The following is a 25,730-nucleotide window of genomic DNA, read 5'->3' on the forward strand; positions in this document are numbered from 1 at the left end:
CCATCTCCTACTGAACAAATTTCAGCTTCTGTGACATCTTTTTCCTAATATGTGAGCATCTTTCCTTTCTCAGTCTCCCACTCACTCCCAGTTTCTATGTGGAAACACTGCCCCCACTGCCTCTCTCTACCTTTGGAGGGGAGAGGAATGCCAGATTATTAAACCAATGGTGTGTGAGCAAGTGGAGGAGAAGGCAGCTGTCACTAGGATTCAGTAAATTTTCACTGTTGAAGGTTTCACCTTTAAGGCTGCCATGCCACTTGTCATTAGGGAGACACCTGAGTCAGGAAGAGTCTGCAGATGTGGGTGCAGACTCATATGTTAGAGGGGGCTTAAACTCATGCCTGGGAGACAAAGTACCTCAAATCTGAAGGCTGGGGCAAGATTGTCAGTGGGTCAGAGAAATTGAGGCTCGTTCACAAAATGAACAGATGCTTTTACACAGTGCCTGTCTTGTGTGGACAGGACAGATCTGAGGTCTTTCTGCTCTAAATAAGCTATTTGTTTCCTATGGTCATTGGACTGGTAGATTTGAACTTCCATTATGCAGACTTGAGTATCTGGATTTCATCAAGGCATCTGAGAGAGCCAATGTCTGGTTAAGCTATAGTTGTCTATTATCTCTAGCTGACAGAAAGACCTTGATTGTTAGCTGATGTGCTGTGGCCTTGACACACCATGTTTAATGTTCTATCAACTTGGGCAAAAGTCTAGAAGCCACATTTATCAAAAGCTAGATCAGTTGTCCAAATATCTAAGAGTAAAGCAGACCTGGATGAGCACACGCCGTAAATTTACTGTAAAAATCTTCAGTGTACAACACAGAATGAGGTTGAGGTAACTTGGTCTTAGTTCAAATTTAAAAGATTGGGATTTTAGCTGATCCCAGGGTATTAGTTTCCTAGGGCTTCTGTAAAAAACCACCACAAATTATGTGTCTTAAAACAACAGAAATGTATTCGCTCACAGTTCTGGAGGCTAGAAGTCCAAAATTAAGGAGTCACCGGGACCATGCTCATTTTGAAGGCTCTGGGAAAGACTCCTCCTTGCCTCTTCTGGTTTCTGGTGGTTGCCAGCAATCCTTAGTGTTCCTTGGTTTGTGGCAACATAACTCCAATTCTGCCTCTGTCTCCACATGGCCATCTTTTCTGTGTGTCTGTGTCTCTGTGTCCAAATTTCCTTTTTGTTATAAGGACAACAGTCATTAGATTAGGGCACACAAGACTTCAGTGTAACTTCATCTTAATTACGTCTGCAAAGACCCTATTTTCAAATAAGATCACATTCCAAGTACTGGGGGTTTAGGACTTGAACAGATATTTATTTATTTGTTTTTGGCTGCATTGGGTCTTCATTGCTGCACATGGGTTTTCTTTAATTGCAGCGAGTGAGAGCTACTCTTCGTTGTGGTATGCGGGCTTCTCACTACAGTGGCTTCTCTTGTTGTGGAGCATGGGCTCTAGGTGCGTGGGCTTCAGTAGTTGTGGCACGTGGGCTCAGTAGTTGTGGCTCGTGGGCTCAGTAGTTGTGGCTCGCGAGCTCTAGAGCTCAGGCTCAGTAGTTGCGGCGCATGGGCTTAGCTGCTCCGCGACATGTGGGATCTTCCCAGACCAGGGATCGAACCCGTTTCCCCTGCATTGGCAGGCAGATTCTTAACCACTGCACCACCAGGGAAGTCCAGATCTTTTTTTTTTTTTTTAATTGAAAGAACTTGAACAGATATTTTTGGGAGACACGCTTCAACCCACAACACCAAGTACAGCCAACAATGCAGTGTGGCTGCAACAGAAGGATCTTCAAGACAGTGATGAGGCGGCATCATGGTAGATAATCCTGGGGAAAGAGCGTGGTGGTCCTAATCTGCCAGTGGGCACATCCTGAGGATTCTCAGCAGGACTTCACTCCTCCTGGTTCCCTTGGCTTCCATGCATCACAATCCATTTCTCTTTTTATCCTTCTGGCTGTTCCTCCTTGGTCTCCATTTCTGGTACCTCTTCCTCAGCCCACCCATTAAATGACTGTATCCCTCGGTGCTTTGAATCTTCTATTCTCATGCTCTGTAGTTTTTCTGAGTGAGTTGACATCCTCTCCCACAACTCCACTAAGTGTTTACAAACCGATGACTCCAAAATCTGTGCCAATATCTCCTGAAATCAAACTAGATATCCATTTAGATATCTTAAGGTATCTCAACTGAATATATCCCAAATAGGGATTTGCATCTTCTTGCTCTTTTAAAACCTGGGCCTCCTCCAGGATTTCCAGCCTCCATCTATGGCATCACCATTTGTCTCAGAGATCCTTGATTTCTCCCTTTCCTTCATTCCCCACATCCAGTGAGACATCAAATCTAATTGATGCTACATCTGAACTGTTGCACAAGTATGTCTATATAATTTCCTTTTTATTTCACTGCTACTACCTTGGTTCAGGCCACTGTCTGATTTTTTTTTTTTTTTTTTTTGCGGTACGCGGGCCTCTCACTGTTGTGGCCTCTCCCATTGCGGAGCACAGGCTCCGGACGCGCAGGCCCAGCGGCCATGCGCTCACGGGCCCAGCCGCTCCGCAGCACGTGGGATCTTCCCGGACTGGGTCATGAACCCGTGTCCCCTGCATCGGCAGGCGGACTCTCAACCACTGCACCACCAGGGAAGTCCTTTTTTTTTTTTGCTTGGATAACTGTAACAGGTTTTGAATTGGTCTCTGGTCTTACTCTCAGCTAATCCACTTTCCACACAGCAGCCAGAATGCAAATAAAATCATGTTATTTCCCTGCTTAAAACCCTTCAATGGATTCCCACACTCTAGGATATGAGTCAACCTCCCCAACATGTTCTCATAGAAAATGTATGGCCTGACTCCTGCTTACTTCTCAAGATTCATTTTTCTCTATTGCCTTTGACTCTCACACCTTCCTCCTTCTCCTCCATGTCTTTGTACCTGCTGTTCCCTCAGCACAGCACACTGTTCCTTTCTCTCTTTGCCTAATTAACTTATATTTCAGGTCTCAGTTTAAATATACTTTCTTGTAGGGAGGCCTTTCCTGATGCACTCTTGCTCCCATGAGTGACTGGTCTACCCCATTGCACAACTCCAAGGGGTGAAATTTGTGTTGTATTATGTGTGAATGGTGCCCCCAACATTGTGCAATGCAGTGACCAGGCAGACACACTTGGTTCCTCAGTGTCGTTTTTTACTTGTCTTCCCTCCTGAGGCTGCAAGCTCCACGTCTGATTCTCTGCTATATGCCTGCCACACAGGAAGAACTCAATCAATACTTGTTGAATTAATAAATGAGGTGTAAGAGAGAAATGACTCTCTTAGTGAGTGAATACAAGAAAAAAAAGTGGGAATGGAAAAGATCCTGAAAACCACAACTGTTACAGAATAATTTGAGTAACTGAAGATAGTTAGCTTGAAAAAATTAAGACTAGAGCAGGTAGAATAGCTGCCTTCAATATTTGAAGGGCTATCCATGTGAAGATGAAATATGTTTATTCTATTGTATCCCAGAAAATAAAAGTGAAACAACTGAAGGCAAATTATAGGGAAACAAATTTGGGCCTGATAATAAAATTCAAATAACTTTTCAATAATGCGAGCTGTCCAGAAATGAAACAGATGGGACACAAAGTGATGGGTTCTGCTTTATTGCAAATGTTGGAGAATAAGCTTGAGGTCTATCTGTTAGGATCATTGTGGCTGGCAGTTGGGCAGTTGGACAAGAGAGCCTTTGAAGGTGTAACTCAAAATGTTTGTGATTTTATGACTAAAGAGAAAGTTTTGTTTTTCATTGAACACAAGCATTTATTTAATGCTTTCTCTGTGTTGATGCTGTTGGGGATATAGGACTGTCAGGACCCCACACTCAAAAGTTCACACTCAGGTTGGAGGAACAATGTCAAGTTTATAGGAAATAACTAGAAGACAAAATCTTTCAGACTCATCAGTTGTCTAAACACGTTATACAGAGGTTTGGTCAATGAGTGGAGTAAGAGTGTGGTCTTCCATTGTGGTAGAAGGCTTCATAGAAGAAGAATCATCTGAAAACGCCCTTAGAGGATGGGAAAGAGCTGGAAAGGAGGTTCCACCTCAGGAGAAAGGAGGTGAGTTGGTAGAGCCCTGTGAGAAAGGCAGATGTGGGCAAGATACATAAGCTGGTGCTGCACACACATTTCATTCCTGGCATCAGAGTGTGGACTTAGCTCTGCAGAGCTCTGGTTTCCTTAGATGAAAGCAGTCAGAAGGTGGGATGAGGGCTGGCGTAAAAATTTGCTAAAACTCAGGATCCATGTCCTCTGGTGAAAGGGAATGAACTCCTTGTCTATCCTGAACTCCCTCAAATATTGGGGGTTCAGTGGATGAGTCAGAGGTGACTCAGCCACCCGGAAAGAGGAAGGGATAAGGGGAGCCTCAAGATTGAAGTGCTGGACTGTTTATAGCCCAAGAGTTCATGAATATTTTTCATACAGATTTTGGCGGCAAGTAACCTAAAACCCAAATAACAGTGACTTAGTCAAAAGGAAAATTATTATCTCACATATTGAAAATTCTGCAGTAGTTCTCAGAATCTGATTGGTTAATTGATCGATTGGTTAATTCATGGACTTAACAAAGTCATCAAGGACCTAGTTCTTTCCATTATTCTGTTTGCTATTTTCTGCTTGTTGATTTATCCTCTTAGGCTGAGTCCCCTCTTGGTCTCAAGAAGGGCTCAGGGCTTCCCTGATGGCGCAGTGGTTGAGAGTCCACCTGCCGATGCAGGGGACACGGGTTCGTGCCCCGGTCCGGGAAGATCCCATGTGCCGCGGAGCGGCTGGGCCCATGAGCCATGGCCGCTGAGCCTGCGCGTCTGGAGCCTGTGCTCCGCAACAGGAGAGGCCGCAACAGGGAGAGGCCGCAACAGTGAGAGGCCAGCGTACCGCAAAAAAAAAAAAAAAAAAAAAAAAAGAAGGGCTCAGATATTCCAGGCTTCAAATGTGGACAACAACCAGAGGCAGAAAAAACCTAGTTTTCATGCCTTTAAGAGTAAGATACAGTAATCAAGACAGTATGGTACTGGCACAAAAATAGAAAGATAGATCAATGGAACAGGATAGAAAGCCCAGAGACAAACCCACGCACATATGGTCACCTTATCCTTGATAAAGGAGGCAAGGATATACAATGGAGAAAAGACAGCCTCTTCAATAAGTGGTGCTGGGAAAACTGGACAGCTACATGTAAAAGAATGAGATTAGAACACCCCTAACACCATACACAAAAATGAACTCAAAATGGATTAAAGACCTAAATGTAAGGCCAGACACTATCAAACTCTTAGAGGAAAACATAAGCAGAAGATATAAATCACAGCAAGATCCTTTTTGACCCACCTCCTAGAGAAATGGAACTAAAAACAAAAATAAAAAAATGGGACCTAATGAAACTTAAAAACTTTTGCACAGCAAAGGAAACCATAAACAAGACGAAAAGACAACCCTCAGAATGGGAGAAAATATTTGCAAATGAAGCAACTGACAAAGGATTAATCTCCAAAATATACAAGCAGCTCATGCAGCTCAATAGCAAAAAAACAACCCAATCCAAAAATGGGCAGAAGACCTAAATAGACATTTCTCCAAAGAAAACATACAGGGGCTTCCCTGGTGGCGCAGTGGTTGAGAGTCCACCTGCCGATGCAGGGGACACAGGTTCGTGCCCCGGTCCAGGAAGATCCCACATGCCGCGGAGAGGCTGGGCCCGTGAGCCATGGCCGCTGAGCCTGCGCATCTGGAGCCTGTGCTCCACAACGGGAGAGGCCACAACAGTGAGAGGCCTGTGTACCGCAAAAAAAAAAAAAAGAAGACATACAGATTGCCAGCAAACACATGAAAGGATGCTCAACATCACTAATCATTAGAGAAACGCAAATCAAAACTACAATGAGGTATCACCTCACACGGGTCAGAATGGCCATCATCAAAAAATCTACAAACAATAAATGCTGGAGAGGGTGTGGAGAAAAGGGAACCCTCTTGCACTGTTGGTGGGAATGTAAATTGATACAGCCACTCTGGAGAACAATATGGTGGTTCCTTAAAAAACTAAAAATAGAACTACCATATGACCCAGCAATCCCACTACTGGGCATATACCCTGAGAAAACCATAATTCAAAAAGCGTCATGTACCACAATGTTCACTGCAGCACTATTTACAATAGCTAGGACATGGAAGCAACCTAAATGTCCATCGACAGATGAAAGGGTAAAGAAGATGTGGCACATATATACAATGGAATATTACTCAGCCATAAAAAGAAAAGAAATTGAACTATTTGTAGTGAGGTGCATGGACCTAGAGTCTGACATACAGAGTGAAGTAAGTCAGAAAGAGAAAAACAAATACCGTATGCTAACACATATACATGAAATCTTAAAAGGAAAAAAAAAAGGTTCTCATGAACCTAGGGGCAGGACAGGAATAAAGACACAGACGTAGAGAATGGACTTGAGGGCCCGGGGAGGGGGAAGCTGGGACGAAGTGAGAGAGTGGCATGGACATATATACACTACCAAATGTAAAACAGATAGCTAGTGGGAAGCAGCCGCATAGCACAGGGAGATCAGCTCTGTGCTTTGTGACCACCTAGAGGGCTGGGATGGGGGCATGGTAGGGAGATGCAAGAGGGAGGAGATATGGGGATATACGTATGCATATAGCTGATTCACTTTGTTATACAGCAGAAACTAACACAACATTGTAAAGGAATTTTACTCCAATAAAGATGTTAAAAATAAAATAAAAGTAGGGCTTCCCTGGTGGCACAGTGGTTGAGAGTCCACCTGCTGATGTAGAGGACGCGGGTTCATGCCCCGGTCCAGGAAAATCCCACGTGCCGTGGAGCGGCTGGGCCCATGAGCCATGGCCGCTGAGCCTGCACGTCCGGAGCCTGTGCTCCACAACGGGAGAGGCCACAACAGTGAGAGGCCCACGTACCGCAAAATAAATAAATAAATAAGTAAAAATAAATAAATAAAAGTAAAGAGAAAAAAAAAAGAATAGGCACAGAATTTATTATCCCATTTCTACAAATAAAGCCTGGGTTATTGTAGAGGCTGAGGGAACACAGTCCCTTTGGTAACTTATTCTAGGGATTAATAAAAAATAAAAAAGAGTGTGAGAAACACATTTCCCTGTAGTCCCTCAGCCAACCTCATATTTCTTTGACCAAGTTATATCACAGACCCTTTTCTAAATCAGTTACTGGACAGGGAAAATAAAATTACCATGGGAGAGGCCCAGCTCCCTTGAAGCACATGGATGCCTGACATCTGAACAAAATAAAGGTTCTTTATCAAGAGAGAAGGGAAGAATGACAGCCAGTGGCAGCTGCCATATTTCCTTCCTGGTTAGGATGTTAAGTTCTCTTGGTTTAATGGAGAAAAGGGAGAGATGACCTGGCCAGTACAACTTGGCTTGCCTGAGCTGGGTTCCTTGTCGGGATATGCTGCCTATGCTAGGTACCTCTGGTTGGTGCATTGTTGGGGCCTGAGATTCTGATTGGAGCAATGGGTTGTGGGTTCAACCCCATGGTCTTTAAGGCAACTCACAGTCCTTACTGTGGGCCTGGTATTGTGCTAGGCCACTAGCACAGTATTTCACATAATCCTCATCTTAATGTGCAAATCAAGGACTATTTTCCCTACCTTCAGATAAGGAATTGAGATTAGCCAATTTACCCAAGGTCAACAGTAAGTGGTAGAGTGGGGATTTGAAATTGGGTTAGTCTAAGTATAATATATGTATATATATATATATATATATATATATATATATTTTAAATAGAAGTATAGTTGATTTACAGTATTGTATTAGTTTCAGGTATATAGCAAAGAGATTTAGTTTTATATATATATATATTTTTTTCAGATTCTTTTCCATTATAGTTTATTACAAGATATTGAATATAATTCCCTGTGCTATACGGTAGGCCCTCGTTATATATATATTTTTGGTCATGCCACGCAGCTTGCAGGATCTTAGTTCCCTGACCAGGGATTGAATCTGGCCCCCAGCAGTGAAAGTGCTGAGTCCTAACCACTTGACCACCAGGGAATTCCCAGTAGGCTCTTGTTATTTATCTATATTATATACAGTAGCATGTATCTGTTAATCCCAAATTCCTAATTTATCCCTCCCCCTCCGCTTTCCTCTTTGGTTACCATAAGTTTGATTTCTATGTTTGTGAGTCTGTTTTATAAATAAATTCATTTGTATTTACATTTTAGATTCCACATAGAAGTGATATCATATAATATTTTCATATAATATTTGTCTTTCTCTGTCTGACTTATTCACTTAGTATGCTAATCTCTATGTCCATCTGTGTTGCTACGAATCATATTATTTTATTTTTTATGGCTAAATAGTATTCCATTGTGTGTGTGTGTGTGTGTGTGTGTGTGTGTGTGTGTGTATGTGTATATATATATATATATATATATATATACATATATACACACACAGACCACATCTTCTTTATCCATTCATCTGTTGATGGACATCTAGGTTGTTTCCATGTCTTGGCAATTTTATTTTATTTTATTTTATTTTTTTGTCTTGGCAATTTTAAATAATGCTGCTGTGAACATTGGGGTGCATGTATCTTATATTTCTACCATTTGTATCTCACTACCTCTTTCTTCTAATTTAGAGTTTCCATGAGTCTGGGAATAAGCTTGGCTGTGTGTGATTTAGAACCTTGCTTCTCAAACTGTCTTAGCCTAAGAACCAGATTGAAGAAAAAATTCCAATCCATTATGGATCAACATTTTAATAAAATACAACAACAGGAATTACTAGGAAAATGAAATAAAAAAATTATAAAAAACATACAAAATACAAACCCAATTTTCAATGATTCAATCTAGCAAACAAAAAACTACCATCAAGTTGCTATGAAGTTTTTTAAGCACTTACTCTTCATTTCTTTTCTTCCCTTGCCACGGTCTTGTCACTGTTGGTAGTCCAACAATGGTCTTCAGGTCACCCAGAGCAGCACTGATTTAGACAGCTTTCTGCACAGCAGAGGAAAGATCTGTGTTTGGAGGTTCCCAGTTGGTTGTGTTATTGGATGATGATTCATCTTGGCAAAAATTATACGCTTCTTGATTTGAGTGACTCTAAGGTTGTGTGTGTTTAATACTTGAACATCGTTATTTTTCTGACGTAAAAATGACTTCTATCTGGTGAGATATATTTACAAATATATGGGTCCTTTTATTTATTAGGAAAGTCCAAGAAATCTATATTAGGGAATCTTCTAAGAAATGTAGATCTCTTGTCCTCTAAGATTTGGAAAATCTAAAATGATCATGTGTCCATTGTATGAAACTCTGAGAACTGTACGTATGTGGAAATAAGAATCCACCAGGTGCTCCAGGACGCTCAAACATCTTCCACCTCTCCCTTTCATTCTCAGCAGAACCTCCAGTCCATTGCCTGACTTATCTACATTATCTCTTTTTATCAGTTCTCTCCTGTCTTTGTTTCCCTCATTATTCAACTTTGAATCCTGGATCCATCTTTCCAATCAGGCTCTTACCTGTATTCTCAACGCCCTCTTCCCCTCGTCCTTTGTGGTATTCATGGGGCAAAACAATTCTACCTTCTCTATGTTCACCCCAGGCTGCCAAGAGAATCCTGAGAAAGATTACATAACCTGGCAGACCCCTTCAATTCAGGCTCACCTACTTCAACTTAGCTCGGCACTGCCTGGAAATCTGCCACGTTTCTTGAGAGTTGTTTGCTTTCCACATTTTTGCCAACATCATTTCAAATCTTTGTTTCTCTCCTCAAACTTCCTTGCATTCTCTCGTCCTTACTGACTCTTGTCAGAGAAAATAGAAACCATCTGATGGAAACAACCTCAACTTCCTGCCAACAAATCTTCACACCAAACTGCTTTTGTACCCACTGTCCCTACTTCCTTCCTGTTATTCAATGAAGGAGTTCCTCCTCCTTTCAAGAGCCCCCCTTCCTTTTACCTGCATCCTACCTTTCCTGCTTTCTGAAGAATCTGTCTTTATCAGTTCTCTCATCTCTCTCCTCTGTCTTCAACTTCTTTTCTTCCTCTATTGGCCCAACATCTTGAAAGAGCTGTCCACACACGTCATCCCACTTTTCCACCTCCCATTTATACAACCATCTATCTCCCATCTCCCGCTATTCCCCTGCACTATTCTTGATAAAGTCACCAGTGACCCTACTTGCTATATTCAGTAGGGGCTATTTTGTCTTGATCTTATTTCACCTCCCAATAGCATTTTATCCAGCCAACCAATCCTTTTTCTTTGAAATAGTTTCTTTCCTTGTCCTCAGGGATACCACTCTCTCCTGTTATTTCTCTTTACCACTCAGGTCACTCTTTCAGATTGTTTTTACAGCATCTTCTGCTCTGAATTATAAATATCTGGCTTTTCTGGGGCTTGGTTCCAAGCTCTCTTCTCTTGTCACTCTACACTCTTCCCCTTGGTGATTTTCTCCAGCCCCAGGATTTCATTTTCCATCTCTATAGCAATGACACCCAACCTACTGTGCTTTATCTCCAGACTACATCTCTCTGTCCAGCTGACCACTCTGGACATATTCACTCAAAGTCTCAGAGGCACCTCTAATTCAGTGGGGCCAGTGTAGAGTGTATCACCTTCCCCTCCAAACTGGCTTCTTCTCTACCCCGTTGTTCAGGCCAGAAACCTGAGGTTCATTTTGGCCATCACCACTCTCATCTAAGTAGTTGCTGAATATCTGATCACTTGCACTTCTCTCAATTCCTATTTCTTTTCTTTTTTTTTTTTTTTTGCGGTACACGGACCTCTCACTGTTGTGGCCTCTCCAGTTGCGGAGCACAGGCTCCGGACGCGCAGGCTCAGCGGCCATGGCTCACGGGCCCAGCCTCTCCGCGGCATGTGGGATCTTCCTGGACCGGGGCACGAACCCATGTCCCCTGCATCGGCAGGGGAACTCTCAACCACTGCGCCACCAGGGAAGCCCTCAATTCCTATTTCTTACCACCTTAGTCCTGACTTCAATTTCTTCTTGTCTAGACTGCTAGCAAATGGTCCCTAAATGGTTTCATTCAGAAAATACATATTTTCCTCTCTACTTAATAGCCTTCAATGGTTTCCCTTTGCTCTTAGGTTAAAGTCTAAAAATTTTAACGCTGCCCATTGCTTCAAGCTCATCTTAAATCTCATGCATGTTGTCTCTCTCTTGCTGTGCTTCACTTTTTATTTCCTTAAACAGTTTAAGTTCTGTCCTACTTCCAGGCCTCAGAACATGAGAGGGGATGGAGAGGTCAGAGGGTCTGAAGACGGCCTAGGGCCTGGCTATCAATACAGATTAGTATCAGTACACATGATACTACCCTTGCTTCAGAGACACCCCCTCCCCTGTTCTTTGTAGTTCTAAGGGGTCTTTAAATATGTGGCTCTCTCTGCTAAGGTTCTCATCACCTCCCTCTTTGTTGTCCAACTCCCACTCATCCTCCATGTCCAGCTGAGTGTCACCTTCTCATGGAAGCCTCCCCCTAACCCTCTGTCTAGGTGAGTTGCTCTCTTAAAAGCTCCTACTTCTCATTTAGTAGATATCACAATTATAATAAAACTGTGTCGTTAACTTTGTAATGTCTATTTCCACTCCTAGCTATGGAATCTGTGAAGGTAGATTCCATGTGCTTATTTACTGCTTTTTCTTCAGCACCCGACATATTTACTGCTTATTTACAACATATTTACTGCTTATTTACTGCTTTTTCTTCAGCACTCAACATAATACTTAGAGCATAATAGGTTCTGAGTGAATAAATGTACATCTCATAATGACACTGATTTGAGGCAAAGTCCAGGGAGAAGCCAGTTTGCCTCTGTTTTTTTAAAATTAATTATTTTATTTATTTATTTTTGGCTGCATTGGGTCTTCGTTGCTGTGCGCCGGCTTTCTCTAGTTGCAGTGAGCAGGGGCTACTCTTCATTGTGGTGCACGGGCTTCTCAATGCGGTGGCTTCTCTTGTTGCAGAGCACGGGCTCTAGGTTGCCTCTGTTTTTATTTGAATCTCATCCTCATTACATATGCAAGTAGAGATTATTCTGTAAGGAGACTGATTAGTTATTTGTGTCGCATACTAACCTTATTTACTAGCTCAGCCCTGGTGAAGAGGTATGGTAGGAACCGGTTTGGGAAATGATATCCCCCTCCTCTACGTAATCCAGAAAGATGTCTTCAAATAGACATGACATTCTGGGTTGTATATGGGACAAATTCTAGGCTCTATTATACAATGGCTTCTTGATCGTGGAAAAAAAGATATTTTTCTTGAATAATGGTAAGGGAAAAAGAAGGGTAGTAGGCTGTCTCATTTTTCAGGTTGTTAGCACATAAGCAACAATGATGGATAATGAACATGTATGAACAACGTTCAGTGTTGTAATCAAATAAAGCCTTCTACATAGTTAATCTAATCTGTATTTAAGGTTATGTTCAACTATTATTGCTCTGAATGAAATTAGGCATTTATGTTAAGCAGTGGGTTGTAATTGATATGTATATTTTTAAAAATTCATCAAGCAAAGTTTTTCTGAGACCAACTTCAGGCACTTAAAAAAATATCATTTCCCTTTTTCCCTCTCAAGTGCGGAGATGGTCCATTTTTGCTTTCCACTTAGAAATGGTGAGTAAGGAGGCAGAAGGTGTTATCGTGAAAGTCCAAGTCTAGTGACTGGCACACAAGTTGTGTCCAGCTATTTTTTTATGGTGTTAGCACTGATCTTACCATCTGGTCCCACTTGAGCATTTTTCCAAATGTCTAAGGAATAGCTGCTTTAATTATTTACTCTGTGCTTTAGGTGTATTTATGCCTTTATTTCTTATGGCAACAACACCTTGAAAGAATGATTACTCTCTATGTTATAGAGAATAGCAGAAGCAGGTGATATCTCAAGGTCATGTAGCTTGGAGCCAAGGTTTGGCAGATTCCAGAGCCTGTACACCTCATCCCTGTGCTGTGGAATAAGAGGTAATCTGTGTTACTTTCCCTCAGGTCTTTTATCTCCCCCAGATCCTCTCCAGCCAGAGTGTCAAGCTTCTGGAAGCTCAGTGCTCTATGGCTGCTCAACCCTGCTTGGAGAGGGGAGCTGCTGATGACATGCAGATGACTGGGAAGCTGTTTGGAAAATGCCCAGTGCAGACCTTGGAGACACCGGAATATGTCCTGGAGGAGGGTCCAGGTGAGAATGGGTCTGGCTGACTGAAGGAATCTGATGCTGGAATTAGGAACTGTGGGCTTGAAGGGAACTTAGTGGTTTTAAAGCTTTTGATCACAAGGGACTGCAATTTTCCTGAGTCTATTTTAAGCTATTTTGGCTGGTTAAATTTTTTTTAAGGAAAAAATTCCATTTTCTGATTTTGTTAATCAAAGATGTGATATATGACTACCAAGTAGAGTTTCCAATCAGCAAGAGGTAACCTGTTTTTCCATACACAGTGGCTATTACTTCAGCCAAGCATGTAGCAGTGCTTTTTTTTGAGCCTGTACAGACTTATGGGAGGTAGGGTGACAAATGTACAGTTCTTACTAGGCTTTTTCATATTTTGGAACTTATTCAAAAACAATCCTCGCCCTCACCATGAGTGCCTTCAAGAACCCACGTGAATGGCCCCAGTTGGAAACCATTGATCTAGACCTAGATCCTTACTTTATTTTTGAGGAAACTGAGGGCACGTAAAATTTCCAAAGTCATCAAGTGAGTTCGTGCTTAAAAGGAGTATTGAATGGGACTTCCCTGGTGGCACAGTGGTTAAGAATCCGCCTGCCAATGTAGGGGACATGGGTTTGATCTCTGGTCTGGGAAGATCCCACATGTCGCAGAGCAACAAAGCTTGTGCGCCACAACTACAGAGCCTGCGCTCTAGAACCCGCGTGCCATAACTACTGAAGCCCGTGTGCCTAGAGCCCGTGCTCTGCAAGAGAAGCCACCGCAATGAGAAGCCCGTGAGCCGCAAAGAAGAGTAGCCCCTGCTCTCCGCAACTAGAGAAAGCCTGCGTGCAGCAATGAAGACCCAAGGCAGACAAAAATAAATAAATAAATAAATTAAAAAAAAACTAACTTCTTTAAATGAATAAATAAAATTTTTAAAAAACTAGCTTCTTTAAAAAAAAAAAGATATGAATAATGGGACACATATCACCTGGGACCCACCAAACACTCAGAGACACAGAGTTGACAGGTTCATTCTGTAGGTGGTTCTGTAGCTTATGCAAGTTCAAAGATCTTCCTGACATTTTAAATTCTGGGTATATGTTCTTATGCTCCAGTTCCTATTTCCTTGTAGTGCTATGTCTGATTTTCCCTAATTCACCCTAGGCCTAGAGCTGGTTCCCATATTCCACAATTAAATCCACTCACAGAAGTGTTCTGAGGGGAAACATGCTATCGAATGGGCAGCTTCTGCCATCTGGCCAGTCCTCCTCTTTCTTCTTTCTTTTTGTCTCTGATCTCATTCCCTTCCTTCCAGATTGTGCCTCACTCCCAGGATGGAAGAACTCATTTGCTTTCTCTCTGTTTTATTCTGCCAGTGGTCAGATAGGGTAACCATGCTGTCATCATAGATTAGGGGAGCTCCTCTTACTGGTCCCACCGTCCTCACTTCAGCAGCTGGGACCACAGACAGAGATTCTCTTTCTCCACTGACAATCAAACTCTGCTTGAGGGGACCAATGGACAAGGGAGGAGGTGGTTGCTCTTCTTAGAGAATAAAGATTTGAAAAAAAATCTCCATCCAAACCTCATCTGTACACTTCCTATCCAAAACACATGTACACTTTCATACCTGACACTCAATTTGACTCTTATATGATATCTGGTGTATCAGTCAGCTCAGGCTGCCATAAAAAAATACCAGAGGCTGAGAGTCTTAAACAAGAGAAATTAATTTTCTCACAGTTCTGGAGGCTGGAAGTCCAAGGTTAAGGTGCTGGCAAGGTAAGTTTCATTGTGAAGTCTGTTCTTTTGGCAAGTGGGTACAGACATCTTACTGTGTTCTCACAGTAAAATACCAATAAAATACCAGATAGTATAACTGATACATACATGCCTTTTTGTGCTTGGGAGGATGGGGGGAGGGGCAGGTGGGGGGAAAGAGAGCGAGAGCACACATGTGTGAGCTCTCTATGTCTCTCCTTATAAGGGCACTAATCCCATCATGAGTACCCCACCCTTATGACCTCATCTAATCCTAAGTTCCTCCCAAAGGACCCATCTCCAAATACCATCACACTGGGGGTTAGGGCTTTAATATATGGATTTTGAGGAGACACATTCAGTCCATAACACTGGAAAAAGGGAAAGAAGTTTTACCTGTTTTCCAGATGAGACACTGAGGCTCGGAGAAGTAACTATATTAGACTGAGCCTATAAGAGAGAACTGAAGGAGGGCAGTGTCCATGATGCTGACCCATCCATGCACTCTGATGCCTACCCAAATCTTCCCCTTCCCCTCACCAATCAAGGAGTCTGATGTGCCAACCAGCTCAAAGCTATTTCTTCTAAATTCTTAGAAGGGTGTAGTAGTTTTCAAACATGTCCACAGATTCTTTGATACTCTTCTCTTCAAAAGGTGGAATCTAATTCCTCTTTCCTGGAATATGGGCTATCCTTACCAATGTGCTTCTAACAAATGGAATGTGGCAGAAGTGATGGTATGAGATTTCTGAGATTAAGTCTAAAAGATACCATGACTTCCCCCTTGCCCTGTCTCTTGGATCATTGGCTCAGGAAGACAGCTGCTGTGTCGTGAAGATACTCAAGAAGCCGTGCAGAGAAGCTCATGTGGTAAGGAGCCAAGGCTACCTGCCAATGGCCAGTGAGGGACTGAGGTCTCCTGCCAACAGCCCTGTGAATGTGCCATCGTGGAGGTAAATCGTCCAGTCCCAGTCAAGACTTCAAGTGATTGCCGCCCTGGCTGTCATTTTGACTACAGCCTCATTAGAGACCCTTGTTGCTCCAAGATTCCTGACCTAAAGAAACTGTGGGATAATAAATGTTTATGGTTTTAAGCTGCTAAATTTGCAGGGCAACAATAGATAATTGATACAAGGGAAAAGTGTTTTATGCTGCTATTCTCACTTGTCCATTCTCCACATCACCCACATGGCCGAGCCCTGTCAACATTTCTGAGCATCAGTTCCCTCTTACAGAAAATACCAATAAAATACCATGTAGTATAACTGATACATACATGCCTAGTACTGACTCACTCAAAATAAGTGCTCAAGAAATTGTAGTTTTTGTCAGCATCTTGTCAGCTATGCAGCTTCTCCATGTGAGTTTCTGTCTATTGGTTTCAGATGCCCACTTCCCTCACGTGAGGTGCTAACCTCACACCAAAGTCAATGTGCATTGCCTGCCAGAGACCCCTGACCGCCTAATCCTTCCCGGGTGAGGGACTCATGGCTTCTTCTCCATTTCAGTACAGAGAGCTTTCCTCCCTCTCTCACTGTCTTCTCCTAGCCTCCATTCTTAACCCTAATTTTTCATCTCAGAATTTCAGCTTTGATCCTTCCCACTTCCTTCCTATGGTTGCTTTAACCGAAGTGAGTCAGGTCTTACTGAAAAACTGACCACAGCCACTCGACTCCCACCCTCCCCCAGACCAGGGCTGCCTGGGCAGAGTGTGAGGGGGATCAGTGTTTACTCAGCCCATTCTTTCCCCTCTCCACCTCAAGTCACAGGGCTTTGAGTAGGGCTTCCCCAGCCACCATGCCCCGCCTAACAGACCGCAGTCAGCAGCCTATCTCACATTTGCCTGGTGGCTCAAGGAGAGAACAGAAATGCAGCAGCGTTAATCCTTGGGTAGCCTATCAAGTGGGCTCATTTGCTTATATTCTACTCTATTAGGTCCAACCTGTTGCCTCTGCTCAGCCCCAGGAGGATTTGGTAGAAGATTTTAGGTGTGAATTCTAATAACAGCCAACTGTGTGCACTAGGACCATCTCCTAGTGTCCGGAGACATGTAGCACTTTATCGTAATCCTCACAATAACACAGGCAAATTAATATTCACCCCTGGCACTTTGGAACTTGAAGGAGCAAACAAAACTAACAAAAAAGAAGACAAAGAAAAAGCCACCAAAACCTAAAATACACTGAAAAACTTCCTCTGCCTTGCTTTTTAATTTTGGTATGTACAGAATCTCATCCTTAGCCTTGAAAATCAGCATGATCATGAAGGATGATTCTTTAAAGGACTGAGTTTAGGGGAAGAATATGGTGGTCTTTGCTATTGGCTTTTGAAGGGGTAACAGCTTTTCCCTGATCAGATTTGGAGGTTTCCGGTTTTCTGGGAGAGGGTAGCTGGCTTACTTTCTCTGGAATGTAGAATTCATTCATCTACTCTCTTCTATCTTGGAAACTTTGAGAGAATATTTTTAGCCAGACAGAAGTCAACTGACACCATAACATGATATTAATAAGACCCATTTATTTATTCAAAATTAAAATCTGCTATGAAGACAGACAAACAATGTAACATTCCCAGAGGAATTGAATTGCTTCTAGTTCAGACTGAGTTCTATTAGAACCAATTTTAGGTTGTTATAAATAACAAGCTGGCCACAGCTTTCAAGAGTGAAGTGGCTGGGAAATGAGGTCAGGGGAATCCCTCAGAGCCACTGGAATATTAATTGTCGGAGGCGCTCCCTAGTTTCTCTTCTTACGAGCGTAAGAGTCTTTGTAACACTCCGGGAGCCCCAGGCCCAGGGACAAGAGAAATTAGAGGGAGGTCAGGGAAAATAGCCCAACAGCTGTCAAGTGTGGTTAGGCTTGGAAATGAAGCTGCAGTTGACTCCTCAAGGAACAATTTTTTTTCCTTATATAACTTACAATTTCTCTTAAAACACTCGAATACCATAGGGTATCACCCTATGGAAACAGCTTAAACACAGGTGAAAATAATAAATATTGAAAAAATGTATAATATTGGGCTTCTTTCTAAATATTTCACAGAGAAGCTCAGTAAATAAATAGAAATGGGAGTTGAGGTATCAGAGGTAATAAATATTCTAGGAGAGAGGTACAATAGGGTTTTCCAGGGAGCTGGTTCTGCTCTCCCAGAACCCTGGATCAGATTTCAAAGATCTTCAGTTTATGTCCTAGGGTCTAGTAGAGTCACCATCCTGGATGGTTTCTTCACTAGAATGCTTCAGTTTTTCATCTTTGTTGTCATGTAGGCTTCTATGTAGTTGATGAAGATGTCAAACTCACTCATGGCTTTGTAGACACCCTTCTCTTGGAGCTGTGTAGGGAGATAAGAAATGTTTAGTGAAAACCCCATCTGAGCAAGTAAGTGGGTTCTCCGCTTGGATGGTCATGACCCTGGGACCCAGAAGCTGTACTAGCTCCCTTGTGTTGGGGGATGAAGGACAGACCCTGGGGACCTGAGGATATGCCCTGCTGTCAGGAAAGGCTGTGCATTGGCCTGGACCACGGCCAATAGGCAGCAAGAGGAACATTCACTTTTGCAAAGCACAGTCTTTCAAATGGTGCCTTTTCAACAATTTTAAAGGTCATGTACTCACATGATGCTTATTCAAAATTTGATGAAAAGACATTAGGGGAACCACTTTGAGAGCAAGACATTGAGAGAAGGAGAGAAGGGAGCCTTTTTTGTGTTTATGTTCCCCCACCCATGGATTGAGGAGGTTCAGCCCTGTTGCTCTGGCCTACTGTCAGGGGATTCATGCCCCCTGATGTTGGAACCCTGCCCAGTGTCTGTCTCCAGCCCATGAAGAGGACATAGGCCCCATGGCTTCTGGGAAATGTGGTAGAAGAATTCATGGACAGTTGAAAGAGTGAAACCCCACTTGGTTTGAGAGCTGACTTTCTCAGGCACCTTGGGAGGTGTGACTGGAAGATGGAAAGAGAAGGGAACCAAGTCCACATAAGGGAGAGCTCTGCTTCCTGCTCTGAGTTTGGGGGAGTTCAGGCTGCACCCCTGGGTGTGTTTGTAAGTGCACGTTCACGTGTCAGCTTCCTGCACGTGTGGCTTCAGACTTGATTCCCAACAAGCTACTTTCTGTTTCCTCTGTCACTCTCCCCAATACCCAGCTCACTGTGTTCACAGCTGGCTGGCCAGCCCAACCCGCAGGCCTGCAAAGGCGGGGAGCAGTCATTTAGAAACCCCCCAAAACACTTCACAGAAAACAAACAGAACTGAGATGGCAGCTCCTCACTGGCTGAGGAGGTCACACCATTTGTTGGGTTCCCACACTCCCTCCGAGGGAAGTTCAGGGCCTGCTGAGCACCGGCCAACCTCCGCCCCTCGGGAGTGGGCAGAGGTCATGGCCCCCAGACCCTCCCTGCCAGCATCCCAGGCTCACCTTATTGAAGACACTCTTCACCTGCTCCACCGCTTTGCTCTTGTTTTCACAGGGCAGAAATCGATGCTGTGGAAGGAAAGAGAAAGTGTGAACAACACTGGACCCGGGTCCTGGGTCCATTGTGCTTGGGGGACAACCCGGGAGCAGCGACGGGCCAGACTCATCTTGGACGCCTACTCTCCACAGCTCCTGCGAGGACGAGCCTACCTCGTCCTTCCCCACCAGACAGAGAAGAAACACAGCCCAGGGAGATTACTTGTGTTTCCCTAGGAGCTGCTCCCAGCTGCTTACAAGGCTGCGTCAAACACCCAGGTCTTGCAGTTTCCTCCCCTGGCACGTCCCAGTGCCGACCAGAGCCTGAGCCAGTCCTTCTGTCCTTTCCTGCTTTTGTCCTGTCCCTCTCCATCAGCCCCAGCCACGAGGACCATTTCTAAGTCTCCGAGGAGCAGAGACACAGTCTCAGCTCTGCAGGCCAAACCCGTTGCATGGTCCTCTTCTACAAATACAGCCCAAATGATTTCTCAACATCAGTGAGGGAACAAAGGAAGCCAGTGGTGAGGGTATCATTTCAGTTGGAGAGATAAATGATCCTGGGGGATTATTCACAGACACTAGCTTGGGGCCGAGTAGCCCCCTGGTCCCTCTAAAATGCCAGGGAGAATCCTGTCAGTCAGTTGGGCTCCACTTGAAGCTCTGCTCTCAAAAGGTTAAGAAGACGTGGGGAGTGGAGTTTCCTCCTCCGGGACCCTTACCTCTGGCCCCTCCTGCGGGGCCCAGGTCCTTGGTCCCCAGGGACGAGGGAACCCTGACTGAAGCTCTGGGCCCCTTTCATGTAGAGAGAGGGGAATAGCTAACTAATAACCCACAAATGACTCACAAATAACAGGAAAGCTATTGCAAACCTTCACATGTAAATGCCTAGCGGCCACCCCACCCTCTGCTCAGAGAGAAATGAGCAAGTGATGCAACTTCAGTGCCTGGCCGGAGGGAGAAGGCGCCTGCCGGCCTGTGTCTTTGTGTCTCCGGGTGGGAACCGGATTTGGGCAGGATGTTTCTGGAAGAGCCCAGAGGAGAGAGAGCCGCCTGCAAGGGAAAGAGCTGGCCTGCTACTCACACAGCGCCTCAGCCGCAGCCTGAGGGTCTTCAGCTTCTCCCCCAGGGAGTTCACGTGCTCTTTGATGTTGGGGCCATGGTCCTCAGCCTTCGGCATCACCTCCTCCAGGTAAAACTGGATCATCTCCGACAAGGCTTGGCAACCCAGGTAACCCTAAGGGCAGAAGCCAGGATGGGTGGTGACCCGGGAGGAAGAGCTACTGCTTGAGAGGACGGCTTTGTCCCCGGGGACCTTCTTAAGTGGCCACCTCCCCCCAGGACCGAGCCCTTAGTGACAGACCCCCTCCAGCTACTGACTATGTGCTGAGTTAAGATCTTCCCACTTCTCCTTTTCAAAGTGAGGGAAGTGGACCCAGCTCCTTGCAGGCGAGAAGCAGAGACGCCCTTAGTCACGCTGCACACCGCAGCCCCGTCCCCGCCCAGCCCTCACCTTAAAGTCCTCCAGCAGAGACTGGCTCAACAACGAGTTGTCCAGCTGGTCATTCATTTGCTGCAAGAAGAACACAAGGAGAATGAAACCAAGGTTTGGGGAAATAACTGAAGTTGACTGCTTTTCTCATGCCCTTTTATTTATAGAGTTTTTGATTTTTAATCAATGCAGACCTGGCCCCAAAATGGAAAAGAGAGCTTTCAAAACAGGACATTCAACGGTGCTGGAACTCTTAGTTAAATCAAGTCCTTCCCCTTGGGATCAAGTTCTTTAAAAAAATCTGGCTGATTTTGAAGGCAAGGCAGAAGCTTGCCTGGGTCCTGGACTTTCTGCAAAACTGTGTCACATGTGCGAGGGTCCCCATACCAACCCCTTGCCTCCCTCTGCTTTTCTGTCTACCCGCTGCCGACATCCAGCTGCAGCACTGAAAGTTCTCCGCGAGTGGGAAGCATCTCCTAATGCAGGTTTCCCCCTGTATGGTGCTACCCCAAACCATCCGTCTTTCAGGTTCTGGAAGCCCTCTAAGCTGAGGCAACTTATGTTTCCCTGCCACAGGGTATGGGGAACATCTTCACCTCCAGTCAGACCCTTTGTGATCTCTCCCAGCCTATGAAGTATTGAGCTCCAGAGAATTCTTATACAAATTTCCGAGCGTAGGAGAGATAGGAGAGATACCTTTCTGAAGGGAGCTTTTCCTGCACAATTTGCTGCAGCACCAGGGATTAGATTGACTCACTGAACCCACAGCTTGACCAGGGACTCTTACGAATTTCAGTTTGGCGGGGAATGGGTGTTGGGGGTGGAGGTGAATGAAAAGGAGGTTTTATAAGCTCCAACAGGATGCCTCGTCAGGCAGTCCCAGGGAGGAAGGAAGGACAGGAGAGCATCATACTCACAAAGAAAGTCTTCACGCTGCTGAAGGCAGCTCGGAGCTCCCGCAGCATGTGGGGCAGGCTGTCTGGGAAGTGGATGCAGCTGTCCTTAGCCTGGGTGCCCTGGTGTTGGCCAGCTGCCACCCTGGCCAGGAAGATCAGGCAACAGAGCAGTGCTGAGCTGGGCATGGTGGTGTTCTGCCTTCTTCGTTCAGTCAGACTTGTGGTTTGGTTTTGCAAGAGCAAGCCCCTGTTGTGTAGACCTTCACCTACTGTGTCCCCCTTTTATATTGTGGGGCCTTGCCATTCATAAAAAGCCACAGTGTCACAGATTTCCTGGCAAAAGTTTCTTCTGATTAAAGCTCCTCCCTTCCCTAGACCTCTCCAACTTTGTATTCGTTGAAACTCTTACTCAAAGTTTTTAATTTTGCATCGTAAGCAAAAGAGATGGTTGAAAAATGAACTTCTGCATATGGTTATTTTTAGGAGGAGCTACCTCTCTCTCCCTTTTAAAATAATTTTTCAGCTTCTCTTAATAAAAAAAAAAAAAGTTGAACAGCTGTTCTGTGCGCAGGGACCCACAGTTGTGGGTTCCATTCACGTGTTCCTAGGTCACAGTGACGTGGACAAATTGGCCATTCCAGAATACACTGGAATTGAGAAATAACTGGGTCCCCCTCCCCAACCTGGGTTGATACTCAAGGCTTCTCCTTACTGGATTGGGAAGTCACCTCACCACTCCAGACCTCATCTTCCCCAGATGAAAACAGGAGTGTGAGCTAAATATCCTCAAAGCTGTCTCTTGGTTCTTTCATTTTATGTTCCAAGACTCCTTAAAGAGGCCAGCTTCCCACAGGACAGGCAAGGGTGTCGGACGTGCTCCAGGTTCCTTCTCTGGCCCTGGATTCATTTAGACTCTCAGATCCATGTCTCCAACCTCCTTGGCAAGACACATCCTCAGGGGGAATTAGTAAGAGTAGTCCACGCTTACTGGAAACTGTACCTGCCAGTCACCATGACCCTCATCTCCATTTTGCAGTGAGCAAACCGAGGCACACAGATATTAAGTACCCTGCACATGGGTGCTGAATGAGGGAGCCAGAATTTGCACCCAGGCCTGCCTGATACTCAGGCTGTGCACCTTTCCCTATTCTACACTGGCCCCAGTGTGCAGAATGGAAAATTTGGCTTAAAGAGTCACTAGGATTCTTCTGGGTTGTGAGCTTCAGTGGCTGGAGACTTAACATTTGAAAGATGGGGAGGAAGAAGTAAAAATAACAAAGAAAATAAGTTGGGATTCCATGAAGGCTGGACAGGAGGCCCTTTTCTCCCCTCGTACCTATCCCTTGCCTTCCTTCCAAAGAAGCCTTAGTTGTCTTGCTTTGGATTTGCACGTGTGTGTGTGTGTGTGTGTGTGTGTGTGTGTGTGTGTGTGTGTGTGTGTGTGTGTGTGTGTGTGTGTAGGGGCAGAGTAGCCAGATATGGTGAGGAATGTGGCACTACCACTAGAAGGAAAGGATGGTGTGGTGACATTACTTCTACAGATATGAAGAAAGTCTTTGATTGGGCCTTGACCTCCCCCTTCTGCAGGGGTTTCTCCCACTGCCCCACTGAAGAGCTCTGATCTGGGGGGACAGGAGGCCGGGGCTCTGCCACTCAAACCTAGGGCAAGTCACCTGACCTCCCTGTGTCTGTTTTCCATCTATCCCAAGGGGACAGCAGTACCTGCCTTCTGTCTGCAGGGGGCCTTTGGGCTTCACATGGGATGGGGCCTGGGGAGGTAACAAGTGGATTCAGATGTAGGATATCTCCAGTGTTTCTGTTATTTTCTTGCCTTCTTGCATCAGCACTGGGATACCTCAGGTGGCCCTGGGCTCTGAGTGTGCCCCATTAAAGAAGCTCACTGCACCAGACAAGGGGGGCAGACATGCTGGGGCTGGGCTGGAGGGAGTGGGAGGAAGGAGGCATAGAGCCCAGGCTGCGGATGTACCTTGTGGGTCAGGATCAGGGGACTGTAGTCTCTCTTCCCAACTCTTTGGGGAGTGTTGATGCAGAAGCCTAAGAATCACAAAGGGAGAAAGAACCTTTAGAAATAGGCGTGGAAGGGAACTATATTCAATATCCTGCGATAAACCATAATGGAAAAGAATATGAAAAAGTATACATATATGTATAACTGAATCACTTTGCTGTACAGCAGAAATTAACACATTATAAATCAACTGTACTTCAATCAAATTAGAAAAAAGAAAAAAGAAATAGGTGTGGAGCTGACTCAGGAATTGCTGCTCCTGCCAGATTTACACTGGCCTTAGGAGTTCTGAGTTTTGCCACGAGGAAGAAGAGGAAAGGGGTCAGGAGCTGGGTTTTGCACCCCTTCCACCTACTCCTTCCCTCTTGGCTCCTGGGTTTTCTGGGCTGTGTGTGCTTCAGCCCGTAGGGCTGACCCCTCTCTGAGCTGGGTGTTCTGGGTACCGACTCAGCCTGGCCGACCAGTCAGGCCAGAGGACCCAAACCCAGGGCAGACTACAAGGCCCCGGTTCTGGACCCAGGCAGCGCAGATTCCCCTCTTACCTTTGTTTGCCACTGTGCCATGTGCTTTTCTCCACTACTAAGTCTACAACAAATGTCGCTGTCATCCATGTGCAAACTGCCTCGGCCAATCAGCTGTGAGTTCCCTGAAACAGGGCACTGTTCCATTACCTTTTGTGTATCTGGTGCCGAGTACAGGGTCTGGCCCATGGAAGGTGCCAGGGACACAGCTTCCTTTTTCTCTGTTGGGATGGGCATAGCAGAGTACCCTGTGGGCTTGGACCAGGGCTGGTCTGGGCAATGGCAAGCACTCAGAGCAACTCAGGAAGGCAGGCAGTATCTCTTCCACTTTCTTGTACAATTTGAAATATTAAATACACACACACACACACACACACAGACACGCATGCATGCATACATGAACATAATGGCAGGAGAAGGGAGTTGGGCAAGAGCCATTTCTATCTTTCTTTATTGCATAAGCCATTAGGTAGGGTAAGGGTTAGGCTCTGACTTCTTTCTTTGTTTTGGAATGTTTGGTAAATGTTGCCAATTACCTCAAGCCATTTGTTGAATTTTTCATCCTTTCTCTGTTGATTTGAAATTGTTGTCCTCTCTCATCTCAAAATTTTCAGAATCTAAATGGTCAGAGACCACTTAGGCAACTTCCTTGATGCAATTACTTAATTAACAAATGGAGATAACAATATCTTCCCTACCCACATATCTCACAGGACTGATGTCAAGCTGACACAAGAGAATAGGTGTGAACATCTTGGGAAAAGTTAAGACCCTTTGCTTATATATTGACCAAACAACAAGAACAACAAAGATGACTCCTGTTTCTCAAGACTGTGAAGGTACCATTCATCTGAAAAGTCATTAGGATTCACCGGGAAAAATCCCAAACTCACAGGTCATGTAGATGTGACATAAATGTCAACAGTCTGCATGTTAGGTTTGAGTTTGGGTTTCAGTGCAAGGGAAGAGCCCAAGTAGGGAAGAAAGTGAGCGAGCAGGCACCTGTGGACGGATGGTGTGTCAGTCTGGGCACCATTTGGTCCTGTGGATTTCAAGACAACACAAATGCCACTCGTTAGACTGTGAGCTCCTTGAGAGCAGATGGTCTGAGCCCAATTCTCCCTCAGATCTAGATTCATAGCAAGTGTCCAATACATGCCTATTAAATGGAATTTAAATGAATTTTTTTCCTTGGGGACTCACTGGGAAATCAGAGGAAAGTGTGGGAAGGGAAATATCTATTCTCTTCCATCCCTTCTCCAGAATATTCCCTAATGTTCATATTCAGCTGCAAAAGAAAGAAAGTCTGACTCACCATGGCTTAAAAAGGAAAGGGATATTATTTTT

At 44.6% G+C, this 25,730-nt stretch overlaps 1 protein-coding gene across 1 annotated transcript; it reads right to left on the reverse strand.

The window, feature by feature from the left end:
* Positions 1-18,238: 18,238 nt before the first annotated feature.
* Positions 18,239-22,067, reverse strand: IL10 (interleukin 10). The gene is made up of 5 exons (XM_060142106.1): positions 21,855-22,067; positions 20,959-21,018; positions 20,530-20,682; positions 19,416-19,481; positions 18,239-18,331 (listed from the first exon to the last, which is right to left on the reverse strand). The coding sequence occupies exons 1-5, from the start codon at positions 22,017-22,019 to the stop codon at positions 18,239-18,241; spliced, it is 537 nt and encodes a 178-aa protein (XP_059998089.1). The 5' UTR covers positions 22,020-22,067.
* Positions 22,068-25,730: the final 3,663 nt, after the last annotated feature.

Source organism: Lagenorhynchus albirostris, chromosome 2 (assembly GCF_949774975.1).
Source record: "Lagenorhynchus albirostris chromosome 2, mLagAlb1.1, whole genome shotgun sequence".
NCBI lineage: Eukaryota > Metazoa > Chordata > Mammalia > Artiodactyla > Delphinidae > Lagenorhynchus > Lagenorhynchus albirostris.